Genomic DNA, 15,444 nt, shown 5'->3' on the forward strand with positions numbered 1-15,444 from the left:
AACTAGATTGGCTGATTATACCTGTCCACCCACTCACCTGAGGAAGAGAGCCTGCCCTTTGAAGGGTTAACAGTGCATGGGCGTCTGTTTCTACACAGTATAGAAAAATAAAAATTTGGGGGATTCCAGCAAAGTGACCTATACTTGTTTTAAGAGGCAAGGCAGCCCAGAGGCTCAAACAATAGGCTGGAAAACCTTCATAATGGTTTGGAAGGGGTGGCGAGGGGTGAGGGTAGGAGGAGAAAACAGAGGCACAAAATGTCAACATTTTATTCAGCAAGATCTTTCAGGGAAGGGAGCGATCCTGTTCGCCACCCTGCTCAGTTTGGCAGTGGCTGCTGATGCCCCCTGGCGCTGGTGGGGCGGAGGGGAGAGTCACTCCCGGCAGAGTCAGCTTATTCTGGCTTTCTCCCCCTCCTCCCTTGCAAAGTCGCAGTGGGCGCTTGGGCAGTTCTCAGTCACAAGCATCAGATGTTTCAGAAACAGCCACTGAAAAGTTGGGACACCTCAAAAGTTCAAGTTTCTAAGAGTCTACATCAGTACTGAGATAACACCTGTGGTTTTTCAGTTCTGCTTCTACCAAGAGAGATGGGCAGAAAAGACTGCACGGAGCTTCTCAGTGATAGGAAATCGATGAGTCTGGCGCTGGGGGTGGTGGTGAGGGGTGTTGCTGGGCTATTTGTTGTTGTTATGTGCCTTCAAGTCAATTACGATTTGTGGCGACCCTATGAATCAGTGACCTCCAACAGCATCTGTCATGAGCCACCCTGTTCAGATCTTGTAAGTTCAGGTCTGTGGCTTCCTTTATGGAATCAATCCATCTCTCGTTTGGCCTTCCTCTTTTTCTACTCCCTTCTGTTTTTCCCAGCATTATTGTCTGTTCTAGTGAATCATGTCTTCTCATGAGGTGTCCAAACTGATAACCTCAGTTTCATCATTTTAGCTTCTAGTGACAGTTCTGATTTAATTTGTTCTAACACCTAATTATTTGTCTTTTTTGAGCTATAGGTTTGGATTTTTGAGTGCAGAAAATAGTGGCAGAGCTCTAGACCAGACACCTCTCTAGTTTGGTGACTTGCCCCTAAGCAGGGGATCTTAAACAAGAGCAAAGAGGCTGGTAGCGTGTTTGATGTAACTAGCTGTATAAACCCGGCTATAGCATAGACCAGCCTTCCCCAACCTGGTGCCCTCTAGCTGTTTTGGATTACAGTAGCTACGCTGGCAGAGGCTGAGTAGTAGCCCAAAACATCTGGGGGGCACCAAGTTGGCAAAGGCTGGCCTAGTTTTTAATGTGGATTAAGGCACAATAGATGGGGCAACAGTGCCACCTGCTGTTCAAAATCGGGGCCTGCCAAGAGCCCAGTTATAAGGTTGGCAACGTGTACCTGGAGTAGAGTTGCCATCACTGACCTGGACAAGGCCCCTGTTCCTTTATGGACATGCCTGTCTGCTTGCCTTCCCCTTTATTTGCTTCCATTCCAAGCTAGCTGCCACCTGGAAGGTGAGTAGCAATGCTTAAAGCCATACCCTTTCTTTTTAAGAAAGCAAATTGGCATGTCCACGGGGATACAAGCCTGGGTTCCAGGTGGCCCAGACTCCCTTACCCTCAGCTCCCAAGGTGTGCCTCAAAAGTGCGCATGCACGCACGTGGAAGGTGCAGTTCGAAGGAAAAGGCAGTGTGATGTAAATAAAGGGATTTTTGTGCCATTGCTGACCACTCCGGGCTGCAGATTGCGATGCCTGTGGGACAGACCACGAGTCCCAACCCTGCTGCTGTGCCAGAGAGGGCAGGAGGCTCAGCTGGTCACAGCTGCTGGGGTGGCTCCCGAAACTGCCCAACACTGGAGTCAGAACGCCGATTCATCTACACTGACTTCAGGATTTCAGGCAGGGGTCCCTCCCAGCCCTACTTGCAGATGCTGCTGGGGTTTGAACCCAGGACCATCTGCATATAAAACAGAAGATCTGCCATTGAGCTATGGCCCTTGCCCACACAGTCCCTTAAACCCTTCCCGTGCCACAGTGACACATAGCCCGAGGAGCCTCACTAGCCTTGTGCTAGTCACTGCCCAGGGTCTCTTCGGCTCTCTCTTCCTGTTTCTTTACTTGTATTCAAACCCTGCCAGTCTCAGGCTTCTCTTAAGGCTAATTTACTTATCTGCTATGAGTTAGTTCTCCCTGGGTGGGAGTCCCTCTCCCTGGTCTGGAGAATTCTAGGCCTGCTATAAGAGGAGAATTACTTTTTTGCACAAACGGAGCATTCATTCACAAGTTGACTGGAGGGCGAGTGGGGGGGGGGAGGAGAGACAGATCTATTTATTACTTGATTTATATCCCGCCCTTCCTCCCAGCAGGAGCCCAGCTTTCAGCTCTTTCAGCTCTTTGGAAGTGCGGACACACTTGGAGAGCCCAGTCTGGAACCCAGGAGAGCCACTGCCAGTCAGTGCAGACAATACTAAACTAAATGGGCCAATGGTCTTACTCCGTATAAGGAAGCTTCCTATGATTTCTTCCCATGTCAGACACGAGTCAGCCCTTGGATTGCAGAGAGAGAAAAGCTCGCAGAGAAGAGGAGCTGTGGCGTAACGGCTCTCCCACCCCCAAGGACTCTGATTCCCAAGGCATCAGTTGGAAAGGAAATCGATGGAAGCCCTCACGGTCTTTGATGTCCGGACATCCATTGCCGCCACCTTGATCTCCGTGTCGCCAAACTGCATGCTTGCCCGTATCTCTCGACGGCCCCTCTTTGGAGAACTGGAATCGTCCAGTTCGTCCAAGTCCAGGCTGATGGTGCCACACTTCCTCACCCCGGGATCGGTAATGTAGACCACGTTGTCTGTGGCACAGCAGTAGATGTTGATGATGATCTTGCGCTGCCCCACCCGGGCAGGACAGTAGCTCCTCTGCACCACCTCGCCCAGGGCCACGGACTGGTCGACGGAGACAAACTTCTCAAAGATGTCCGTGCACCAGTTCTTCCCTTCCTTGACCAGGAGCTTCTCCTTGGGGTGTTTCCCTTCCACAAATTTGTTCAGCACTCCCACCCCATAGGTCAGGGGCGAGCGCCGCACTCGGACGATGGTGGGGTCCAGGCCAAACAGCACCGCACCTTTCAGGATGGTCAGCCCCACGTCCTGAGGGATGATGACTCGGCAAATGCCGCTGAAAGCTGACTGGACGGCATGTTGCAGCATTGACGACTCGGCAAACCCTCCCACCAGGAAAAGGAACTTGATGCCTTTTACTTCCGGTTTCTTCATGAGGACATCTGAGGGGAGAGGGAAGAATTCAGGGAAGACAAAGAAGTTAGATAGGGAGACTACACATTTGTTAACGCTGGAAGTGTTGGGATGCAGGCCAGCTTGCTGGTGGGTCTGCATGGGGAAGGGTAGATAGAGAGGAGAACCTTCGTGATTCCTAGACTGTTTTTCAGACCTAACCTGTGCTGACCTTCGTTCAAGTGCTAGACTGGTATGCTTAGGGTTGCTGATCTCACTTCCTGACTCCTCCCTTCTTCTTCATCACACTTTGGGAGAGGAGACACCTCTCCTTTGTCTCTTTCCTGCAGAGATGAAAGAGCATGCATCTCCAACCTTAGTTAGCTGGAACTAGGGATCTTTTCATGCAGACGATACCATACTCTTAGCAGAAACCAGTAATGTTTTGAAAAGAATGCTGATGAAAGTTAAAGAGGAAAGCACAAAAGCAGGACTACAGCTGAACGTCAAGAAGACTAAAGTAATGACCACAGATTTATGTAACTTTAAAGTTGTCAATGAAGACATCGGACTTGTCAAGGATGATCACTACCTCAGCACAGTCATTACATAGGCATTACAATATGATCAATTCTTATGTTTGAATGAACCCTCCTATCATTAGCTCATACCAAAGACTATAGTCATAAATGCATACAAGCACAGTCATTAACCAAAATGGAGGCAATAGTCAAGAAATCAGAAGAAGGCTAGGACTGGGGAGGGCAGCTGTGAGAGAACTAGAAAAGGTCCTCAAATGCAAAGATGTATCACTGAACACCAAAGTTAGGATCATTCAGAGCATGGGATTCCCGATCTCTATGTATAGATGTGAAAGTTGGACAGTGAAAAAAGCGGATAAGAGAAAAATCAACTCATTTGAAATGTGGTGTTGGAGGAGAGCTTTGTGCATACCATGGACTGCGAAAAAGACAAATAATTGAGTGTTAGAACAAATTAAACCAGAACTATCACTGGAAGCTAAAATGATGAAACTGAGGCTATCATACTTTGGACACATCATGAGAAGACATGATTCATTAGAAACGATAATAATGCTTGGAAAAACGGAAGGGAGTAGAAAAAGAGGAAGGCCAAACAAGAGATGGATTGATTCCATAAAGGAAGCCACAGACCTGAACTTACAAGATCTGAACAGGGTGGTTCATGACAGATGCTGTTGGAGGTCGCTGATTCATAGGGTCACCATAAGTCGTAATCGACTTGAAGGCACATAACAACAGCAAGGGATCTTTTCTATTCCAGTATGTGTTTCCTACAATAAAAGTGACCTTCCTTGTTTTCTGAACCCAGAGCCTCAGTGTGATTATCTCCAGGGTCAAGTGTACTCCTTCAACAGGAATCCTGTTACAGGTCAGCTTCTGCCTGCATTCAACTCCAGTGCTAACAGCTAATAGAAGGGGGAGGAACTAAACATTGTCAGGAGGAAGCAGATTAACCTAAGGACATTAAGAAAAGTCTTGCAGAATCAAGCCAAAGGGAGCCCATCTAGTCCTGCCTCCTGCTCTCACAGTGGCTAACCAGATGTCTCAATGGGAAGTCCGCCAGCAGGACCTGGACATCAGGAAAAACTTCCTAACTGTTAGAGCCATACGACAATGAAACCAATTACCTAGGGAGGTAGTGGGCTCTCCAACACTGGACGCCTTCAAGAGGCAGCTGGACAGCCATCTGTCAGGAATGCTTTGATTTGGATTCTTGCATTGTGCAGGGGGTTGGACTGGATGGCCTTATAGGCCCCTTCCAACTCTACTATGATTCTATGACCTGAGTGCAAGATCACTCTTCCCTCCTGCAACTGGTATTCCAGCAACTGGTATTCAGCTGTCCTCCAATAGTGGACAGATTCCTTCCTGTCAAAGCCATGTGATCTGTGATAGATCCTGGGCAGGGCTGTATATGTGAGTTTTAATGCAGGTGCCACAGCCTACTGAGAGATACATGCTTTGCATACAGATGGCCCCAAATTGAGCCCCTCACACCTCCATTTATAAAGGATAAATGGCGCTGCCCACAGGTGAGTGGCTAGATTCTCCTTCCACTGTTGGATGCAGCATGCCTCAGAACACGTTGCCGGGAATTGCAGTTTGGGAGGGCTCTACTGCGTTCAGGCCCTGCTTGTGGGCTATTCACTGGGGCATCTGGTTGGCCACTGTGTCAGAGGCAAGCAGGGAGAAGCAGAGGAAAGCACTACAATAAGTGGAACAGAGAGGCGGCTGCTTCCTGGAAAGAAATGTTTATTGTGCCATTGCTCTGCTCGCTTCAGCGTGGAACCCCTTCATCAGGAGCTGCAAATGTTTGCACAGGTCTAGGACCTCAAAAGCATTCTATACACCCGAACTGAAAACAATTTCAAGTAGGTGGTGATGCTGTAAAATGACTTTTTTTTTCTTGCTGCATTTCTGCAATGAATAATGCTCACTGGGTGATACTCCCACTAAGATTGCAAAGCTGTGGCTGTTGAATTAGCTAGTGCTGTGAGAAGAGGATGCTGAACGAAATGGGCCTTTGTCCTGACCCAACAAGGTTCTTCTTACGTTCTTTTGAGTGGAATCTCACAACTCAGTTGTGGCACAGGGACTTGCATGACGAAGGTCCCAGAGCCGGGCCTTGCCGTCTCCCCTTTAACAGAATTTGCAGTTAGGGTCCTGGGTGAGAGGGTGTGCATGTTAGATGTAGAAGCAACTGATATGGGTTTTATTTATTAGTAATTTGTATTGGTGCAACACTTGTATATGTAATATTATGTGTTTTTGTAACATTTGTTTAAGTTTTTTTGTATGATTTTGTATTTTGTAACATTATAGGATGATAGTATGATTATTTCTGTATATTTTTGACATTCTGTGGTTGTAAACCGCCTTGAGTTGCAGTGATGTAGAAAGGTGGTATACAAATTAAAAATTAAATGAAACAGAATTTCAGGTAGCAAACCTGCAGGTCACTGGAATCGCTCTCTCTCTCTCTCTCTCACACACACACACACACACACACACACACGCGCGCGCGCCTTTGCCCACTTGAGGGTATTGTCTTTGAGGGAAGAGGTTGTTGCACAGTTTGGGGGACCGCATTCCACTGCTAGTGTTCAGAGACTCACCAATATGGTTAATAATCTGACTCGTGGTGGGCTGGAAGAGTTCGTTCATGGCCTCGGACGACATGCGCAGCATCCCTTGGGAGGACCACTTCACCAAGTTCACGCTGGGGATATAGGAAAAGAGTGTGGCCGTGAGTTGGGTGTCCCGTGGAGTTCCATGGCCTTTTTCTCCACTTTTAAAAATACATTTTAACCCAAAGCAGCCCTGGGGAGGCTGTGCTTGAGCAGAAGCAAGGAGAAGATGCTTAACCGTCTCCCTCACCTCCAGTCATTTGTGTTCAAAATCACCCCCCCCAAGCTGCTTTTTCAACCACCCGTGGGGGGGGGGAGGGAGAGGGTCACCAAATCTTCTCCTGTGGAGGAACAAGCAGCTTTGAGTTTGTGGTTAGAGGACTGGAAATGACTAAAGGCTATTTGATTTCCTGGGCTCTGACTTGCGGCTTGCCCAGAGCTGCTTTGAATTTAAAAGGGAAATGCAGAGGAAAGATGTACAGAACTTCACGTAATGTCTAGGTTAAGTGTCAGATAATGAGGCCTATAGCATTGTGGCTGGCCTTCTGCTCACCCAATTTCTGTTCAAATTGAACTGAAATTTCCAGAGATATTATGCATTTCCTTAATCTGAAAAAGTTGCATTTGGAACTTGTTAAAACTTGTTTGAAATGCATTTTTTAAATTCATTTCACGTTCCAAACTGCATAACTTCGCTTTTATCATTCATAATCTCCCTTCATCAAAACTTGAGCTTCATAATACCTCCAAAACAGAGATTGTGATTTGAAAATCTCATTTTAAAAAAAAAATCATCAGTTTTTATTTTTTTAACTGTAAATAATCGAATTGAGATTTAGAGGCACAATCCAGCAGGAAGGTCCCCTGTGCAAGCTCCAGTGAAATGATGAAGAGGAGCCAGGAGTGTGATGCAGCAGCAAAAAAAGCAGATGCAGTCTTAGGCTGCATTGATAGGAGGAGAGTGTCCAGATCAAGAGACGTAATAGTTCCACTCGATTATTTGCTGGTCAGGCCGCATCTGGAGAAGTCCTGTGTACAGTTCTGGGCACCACATTTTAAGAAGGACATCAACAAACTGGAATGTGTACAGAGGAAAGCGACCCAGGGAACCAAGCCCTATGAGGAATGGGCGAAAGAGCTGGAGAAGAAAAGATAAAGGGGGGGGACATGATAGCAGACTTCAAATACCAGAACGGCAATCATGGAGCAGACTGGGGGTGCAATCTAACTAAGTTTTCCACCAGGCCGGGGTGAGTTGGATGCTGCGGTATGCTGGCTGCACCGGGAGGCTCCTGGCTGTACCAGGCTATGCCACAGCAAAAGGCTGGTGCAGTAAAAAATATAGAAGATACCAGTATTGGCACCAGGAGAACTATCTAGGCAAAGACTATTAAAAATTTGCCAGGCACTGCAGTGGGTTCTATAACTGCAGTGGATGTTTGTTCTTGCTTTAGGGCCTCCTGTGTTTGTGCTTTCATTATTTGATTTACTTAGCCATGCAATCCTAGACATGTCTACTCAAAAGTTAGTCCCACTAAGTTCAGTGGGGCTTACTCTCGGGGAAGTGGGCATAGGATTGCATACATACAACATTTATATCCTCCATTTCCTCCAAAAAGCTTATGGGCAGTAAACATCAAAGATAAAAACCACTGCATTTATATGATCTAATACTTAAAAAACAACTGTAGAAAGTAACGGAATTCAAAAGCATTAAAATCATCCAGAAATCCAGAGACGGTTAAAACCTATCCCATAGAACAGAAGGCTCACAGCTCAACTGTCATTGTGAAAAGGGAGCTTTTTTTTACCAATCCCCAAAAGGCAGTCAGAGGAAGTGAGACAAGTTTTCACACTGTTACAATTGAAGTATTGATTGCACCCAACCCACGGGGGAGTTACAGTAGAACCCAGCTTTTCGGCGTTCCACTAATACAGCAGCTTTCAGTTAGAGTAAGACCCCACTCATACGGCGCTTGTTCTGCTTTTACGGCATTTTTCGGGCATTGGGCGCCATTTTATTGCTGGAGTTCCACTTTTCAGCGGGTTTCGCTTTTCGGTGGGGGTCTGGAACGTAACCGGCCGTATGAGTGGGGCCCTACTGTATATAGAAAGAAGGCCTCAAAGATGCAGCAAGAGGGGATGGTGATGGGTGGGACCCCAGGAGGAAGGGCAGGGGGTGCCTGAGGAGCCACACACTCCACCCCACCCCATTTTGGCAAAACCTGACTGGCCTCCACCTGCTGCGCTTGAGTGCCGTCTCCACATTCTGTCCCCGATGCTTCCGGTAGAAGTCGATGAAGGAGAAAGGCAGCGAGATGTTGAGAGGATTGGAGCGGTGAGGTGCAGCCGTCCGCTTGCGGGCCTCAAAGGCGATGGTCAGGTCGACCCAAGCCGCCGGGCGCTTGGCCTTGAAGGTCGCAATGAAGTCCTCGCCGAAGATCTGGCAGAGAAGTTTCTCAAAGGCCAGGTCCACCCCCACAGCCCCATAAGGACCCCCTGGAAGGAACCGCGATGAGAAGGGCAGAAGGTCAAGGGGGGAGGCAGAAAGTAGCAAGGAGGCAGGGGGTTCATTGCCCAAAAGAAGGGGGTCTTTGCGTGCATTTCCCTCCTCCCATGAAGTCAGCCCATTACTTACCAGGGGTAGGGCATTGTCTGGGATGGCCCCAGAGCGAAGGAGTGCACTTCTTCAAGATGTTAGTTTATCTCCCTCCCTGGCCTCTTTTTTTTAAATGTGCTACATGCTTATTCTACCAGGTATTAGTTAACTGTGATTGTTCATTCTATTAATCTTATAAAGTTTGATAGTATTTTAATTGGCTTACTGTGTGTGTGTCCATGTTGATTTTAACCTTGCGCACCACTTTGTAAATGTATGTTTATGTTTATAATTTATGTTTATAAATATGGGTAATAAACACACTAAATTAATCATGAGTGCCATGAGCTTAAGAGGATTGCAAGATTAACTGTCATTCTCAAATGCAAGTTTGAATTTACACCTTGAATGTATGTTTCAGAGTACTGTGTACTTTTGTATGAGATGAATTTTTACAAATAAGAACAACCTATCTTAAGAATACTGTGGGCCCCAGAAATTTGCTTTTTCTGATACAAAGGCTTCCCTCTTCCTTCCTATTTTGCATCTTGCTATTACAGCTTCAGCCACTAGGCAGCACTCTAACAAAAGCAAGAGAAAGAGGAGCAGTCTTTAAGAAACAATGGAAATCTAGGATTGGGGATTCAGGAACCATATTTCCAACCAGATTGTACGGCAAGACACAACCTTGGGCTGTCCTGTGTACAATCCCTACTTTCTTTCTAAGCCACAAAATCACATAAGCTACATGAAAATAGTCCCTTTAGTACCAATCCCTATATATATGTATATATATATGTGTGTGTGTGTGTGTGTGTGTATGTATATATATGTGTGTGTATTGTATTTTATGTATTTTAATTTATTTCAGTGTTTTTGTGATTTTACTGTTTACAATTTTATTATGTACATGTTTGATTTTATTTTTGTAAGCCGCCCTGAGTGCCCTATTATAGGGTAGAAGGGTGGGATAGAAATATTTTAAATAAATAAAAATACAGGGTTGTATTCAACAATGGCAGCTGGTGGCGCATGTCAGTGGGGCAGTGGAATCTGCTCTGGTTTTAGTCCGAACTCTCAAAGTGCTGAAAGTTCGGACTAAAACCCAGAGCGGATTCCACTGCCCCACTGGCATGAAGCCACCAGCCGCCACAAGTATTCAACTAACTTATAATACTCAGCATAGAGCCACTGAAATTAATGGACCCAAGTTAGTCATGTCTGTTATATTCAATGGTTCTCCTCCAAGGAGGACTAACACTGGATGAAACCCACAGTCTGCACTGCACAAACAGGTGGTCTTCATACATTCTAAGTCTTGGTACTGAAGGAAGTTCTGGATTTAAGATCCAGTCGTGGTTAAATCTTGAGGGCACCAATCTTTAGCTGAGAGGTCAACCAAGTTAAATCTTGGTGGGTCAATTTAAGGGCTACTCTTACGGATTGGCATCTTTACCACCCATGCCAACTCCTAAGTCTACCTGTGATTTTGGAGGGAAGACTCTGGAGCCTGGAGTGATCATTAGCTGCTCAACATGACCCTAATATCTGTCCAGATACGCTTAGCTTCCACTGAAATCAGTGTGAAATGTTACCACTTGCCTAAGTCCCACTGATTTCCATGGTAACTACAGTAGGGCCCTGCTTACTGGCGCTTCGCTTTCCGGCATTCCGCTAATGCAGCAGCTTTCAATTCCCCACTTGAAAGCCAGTTTTGCGCTTTTGCAGCATTTTGCGGCATTTTCGCAGCATTTTCACGCGACGTGCCCATTATTCTCAATGGGTTCCGCTTTACGGCAATTTCCGCTTTACGGCAGCAGTCCAGAACGGAACCTGCCGTATAAGCGGGGCCTGCCTGTAACTGCAACTAATTCAGTCCTGACCCACCACAGATTGTAGCTTTCTGTGCGGTTTTAATTGCTTAATTGTCAGCAGCTCTGGGAGCCAAACTTGGGGAATAAATATACTTAATTAAATGCATATAAAGAAAACTTAGCAGACGGTGTCTTGAGAGAACACATTTGTGTAAGTCTGCTTTCTCACACCACTCTGCCACACTTGTGGGTATTTTGCCTGCCTTCCCATACCTCACAAAACTGGCAAATTAACATGGACAAGAGAGGCAGGTCCCTGCCCCAATGAAATTACAGTCTAAATTTCAGCTGTGTGTGTGTGTGCATGCGTGCAACACAGAATGGAAAACAACAGCAGGTGAATTAATATAGGTATTGGGGCTCTCTTGCAGATGGGGTCAGGAAGTGAGGAGTCAAAATGAGTTGCACCTCTGTCCATTTCAGTTTGCCGGTTTCTCTGTTTCCAATCTTAAATTCGCTTCTTCATATTTCTACATCAGGTGGTGATTTTCTTTAAAAAAAAGGTCCTCATGAAAACTCATCAGTGAATTTCTCCTAATATACACTTGTTGGTGTGCAATTTTCCCTAATATACACCTTTTTTCAAAGCAATTTCCTCTAATAGAAAGCATTTTAAATATAATTTTTACTAACATATGCATTCACACTTTGCCCTAGTGCATTTTTGTACACGCCACTTGCCTAGAGAACTGCATTGCAAAGCTTGTTTTGGGAAGTGGGAATTAGGTAGGTTTGCCTTTGAGGATGAGCCGAATGGAAGTCCCCCCTCAGCCCGAGCTCTGAGCCTACTTGCAAATGGCTCACTCTGGATTCTTCCCAGCCCGCCTCACCTGATGCTTTGTAAAGCTCCTTCAGGGTCCCCTGAGGCTGTTCGATCTGGTGAACGGTCAAATCTACTGTCCCTCCTCCGCAGTCGGCCACGATGTAGCGGTCTCCTGTGGGGCCAAGGAAAGATCATGGTGATGCCGGACATAGGAGAGGGATGTAGGTGGCCATTAAGGGCTGGCCCCAAAATGTTTGTACCATGGCAGAAAATCCAGGGGTTGGGCAAAAGCATAGGTAGGCCCATTACCCAATGGTAGAGCAGGTGCTCTGCCTGCAGATTATCTCAGGTTCAGTTCCTGGCATCTCCAGCAGGTGGTGCAGTAATGAATTTTGAAGTGAGATCTCATCATGACAGCCCCCAAAGCATGACAGCCCTCAAAGATACCCTATGGCAGCAGGGATGGAGGGAACCTTCTGTAGCCTGAGAGCCACATTACCTCCTGAACAGCCTTCAGAGGGCCACATGCCAGTGATGGTGGGGCCAGAGGCAAAAGTGGGTGGACGAAACAGAAGTAAATTTTATCTTTGTACAGTAGGGTACAATGACAGTCAACAATGGGGACATGGAACTTGTCAAGGATATCAATACCTTGGCACAGTCATTAACCAAAATGGAGACAATAGTCAAGAAACCAGAAGAAGGCTAGAGCTGGGGAGGGCAGCTATGAGAGAACTAGAAAAGGTCCTCAAATGCAAAGATGTATCACAGAACACTAAAGTCAGGATCATTCAGACCATGGTATTCCCAGTCTCTATGTGTGGATGTGAAAACTGGACAGTGAAAAAAGCAGATAAGAGAAAAATCAACTCATTTGAAACGTGGTGTTGGAGGAGAGCTTTGCGCGTACCATGGACTGTGAAAAAAACAAATAATTGGGTGTTAGAAAAAAATAAAACCAGAACTATCACTAGAAGCTAAAATGATGAAACTGAGGTTATCATACTTTGACACATCATGAGAAGACATGATTCACTAGAAAAGACAATAATGCTGGGAAAAACAAGGGAGTAGAAAAAGAGGAAGGCCAAACAAGAGATGGATTGATTCCATCAAGGAAGCCACAGACCTGAACTTACAAGATCCAAATAGGGTGGTTCACAACAGATGCTACTGGAGGTCGCTGATTCATAGGGTCGCCATAAGTCAAAATCGACTTGAAGGCACATAACACACACAAAGTAGTTTCTCCAAGGGTTCCTCTCCAGCCTCCACCCAGGCAATCAAGAGGCAGTATCAGACTTCAGGGGCACATTCCAAGGAGGCAAAAACAGCAAGGATGTGAAGAAGGGCCAGTAAGGGGAGTGGTCTGGGGGGCAGGGTGTGGGGCCAGGGGAGAGTTCTGAGAGAGTGAGAGGTGCCTTGAGGGCCGCATTTGGCCCCCAGGCCTGAAGAGAGTTGCAGAATGCATGAGCTGGCAAAGCTTGGTGTAGAGGTGGTAGGCATGCTGAACGTTGGCTGGGGAGGTCACCCGGGCTCATCTCATCCTTGATCAGCAAGGAAGGTCACTGAGTGACCTTGGGCCAGTCACTGTCTGAGCCTAGCCCACCTAACGATGGGATCACCTGCCAGGCCAGATCTGATCTCCAACACTCTGGGCTTACAGCATCGATGAATGCTGCTACAGCAGAGATCGTCATCACTTCTGCAGAGAAAATGGTACCAAACAGGTACTTTGCATGGAGGAGAAGGCACGACGGCTATGCTCTCCTTGCGCTGTTGGAGGGAGTGTGCCTTTGAGTACCAGTCGCAAGAAACTGCAGAGGGGAGACTTGCTGCTGTGCTCAGGTTCCGCTTGTGGAAGCCCTCACGAGAACAGAGTGCTGGATTAGATGGGCCCCCTTTGGCCTGATTCACCCACAGAGCTCTTCTGATGTTCATAACTGCATGCCTCCCTATCCCTGCATTACTTTGTTACTAATCTGCAGTGTAATCTCCAGTATTGCCGCCCTGGGCTCCTGCTGGGAGGAAGGGCGGGATATCAATCAAATAACAACAACAATAATAATAGAAGGCTCTTGGCCTCTGCAGAGCTGCTGCCACTTGGAAAGGACATTACCGAGCTCAGTGCCGACCGACCAATGGGTCTGACCTGGTTGGCAGAAGGCAGCTCAAAGAGGGATATAGCATTGGAGTGGGGCCAAAGCCAAGAAGGCCTCCCTCCTCTCGTTCACCTTCAGCAGTACTGCCAGAGGTTTCTTATCAGATGGAATCCCTTGACAGGAGACAAGGGCTCCACAAGCATGCACTGTATGTTTTGGCAGCTAGGAAGAACAACTTGCTTCTCACACCACCAAGGGCCTGTGAGGAAGAACAAAGAGGGCCCCCTCTCAAGGCAGGCAGAAGCTTCTTGGTGTAGCCTGGAATGCTTGCGTCTTTCAGATTAAAGGGAAACACACCCCAGGGTAGATCTATGTGATCTGAGCTGTTATAGATCAGTCCCCGCCTAATACAGTCTCAGATTTGCCATCTCTCTGGCAGGATGTTTAATGCAGAACTGGTAGTTTGCAGAAGGACTCGTAGCCTTGTTGGAACATTGCTGAATGCCACCAATGGTCCTCATTTGGATAAATGTTTTCTTAGCAATGGAGCTGAATGCTGGAAGAAGCTGAACTGTAACTCTAGCCCTCTGGAAGGAGCACCCTTTACACTGAGACTGTTGTATGTAGATGCAACAAAGCATGCTTGTTCCTGCATCTCAGGAGATCCAAAAAGTCTCCTCTCCAAGGGGAGGAGTAGAAGAAAAGAGAGATGAAGTAGGAAGTGAGGCCAGCAACCCTAAGAGTATCAAAGCTCATCTACATGAGAACATTTCTTTGTAGGAAATACACTTTTTATCTTTGCTTTTCATTTGCATCATCCGCAATTACTGCTCTATGCTAGCTGCCAATTGCTTTTTCCTATTCACACAAGCAGACATTCCTCTGGGGAAGATTAGCCTCACTTTTTCCTTGTGGCCCCACCCTCTAATTATACATTTCCACTACCCCTGGTTGCTAGGTGACTGAGCATGCTCAGTTTGTTCTACCAAGTGCAGTAGGTTCCTTAAAAAAACAACCCCGGAAGTGCAAATATCTGTGTTTTCCCTGGTAGGATAAAGCTGAAATACAAATCTTTGTTTGAGCAGTGTTATGCTTTTGCACACAAGTTAGGGGAAAATGAAAATAAAGGCACCATTTGCAGCAACGTAAAAAAAAGGCCAGCAGAATGGAGGAGAGCAGCACGAAGTTGCTTAGCCTATAGGAAATAAAATGAACAAAAGGACGACGAGGAGGGAATGGGCATGGAGCGGGGAATAAATGACACACCCAACTCAAAGCATCAGAGCAAAGTGTCTGCAAGCACTAGAGATACAGAGTGAAGACTTTTTTCCTTCCCTTTTTGCATTATCAGAGGACTGGGTTAGTATGGAATTACAGGGGGGAAACTGTGTGATAGCATCTGTTTGCTGGTAACTTCAAGGGAGATGTGCGTAGAACCAAACACACAGTAAACCACCGTGTAGATGAGCCCTCAGTCTAGCCCTGGAAGGTAGAACAGAATAGGTTAGAAAGGAAAGGACAATCTAGGAAGCATGGAGTTTCCTTCCTCTGTCTACTCTTTCCCATGCAGACACATCGGCCTTCACGGCAAGCTGAATTGCACCCCAACACTTGCAACATATTTTGCATTATGGATATGGATGTGCTGCCTGTTAAGAGTTGTCCCAAGACATGTCTCCCTTCCTCTTGTCTCCCACCCACACATTGCATGGCTCA

General features: G+C 46.6%; 1 protein-coding gene across 3 annotated transcripts in view; it reads right to left on the reverse strand.

Moving 5' to 3' along the window:
• Positions 1-256: 256 nt before the first annotated feature.
• HSPA12B (heat shock protein family A (Hsp70) member 12B) overlaps positions 257-15,444 on the reverse strand; it is a 56,835-nt gene continuing 41,647 nt past the window's right edge. For all 3 annotated transcript variants that reach the window (XM_061583635.1, XM_061583633.1, XM_061583634.1), the window contains 4 exons: positions 11,694-11,798; positions 8,631-8,889; positions 6,379-6,482; positions 257-3,268 (listed from right to left, as the gene is read on the reverse strand). In XM_061583635.1, the coding sequence (XP_061439619.1) occupies positions 2,625-3,268; positions 6,379-6,482; positions 8,631-8,889; positions 11,694-11,798 (1,112 nt within the window). In that variant the 3' untranslated portion in view covers positions 257-2,624. The remainder of the gene's footprint in view (positions 3,269-6,378; positions 6,483-8,630; positions 8,890-11,693; positions 11,799-15,444) is intronic.

Source organism: Rhineura floridana, chromosome 9 (assembly GCF_030035675.1).
Source record: "Rhineura floridana isolate rRhiFlo1 chromosome 9, rRhiFlo1.hap2, whole genome shotgun sequence".
NCBI lineage: Eukaryota > Metazoa > Chordata > Lepidosauria > Squamata > Rhineuridae > Rhineura > Rhineura floridana.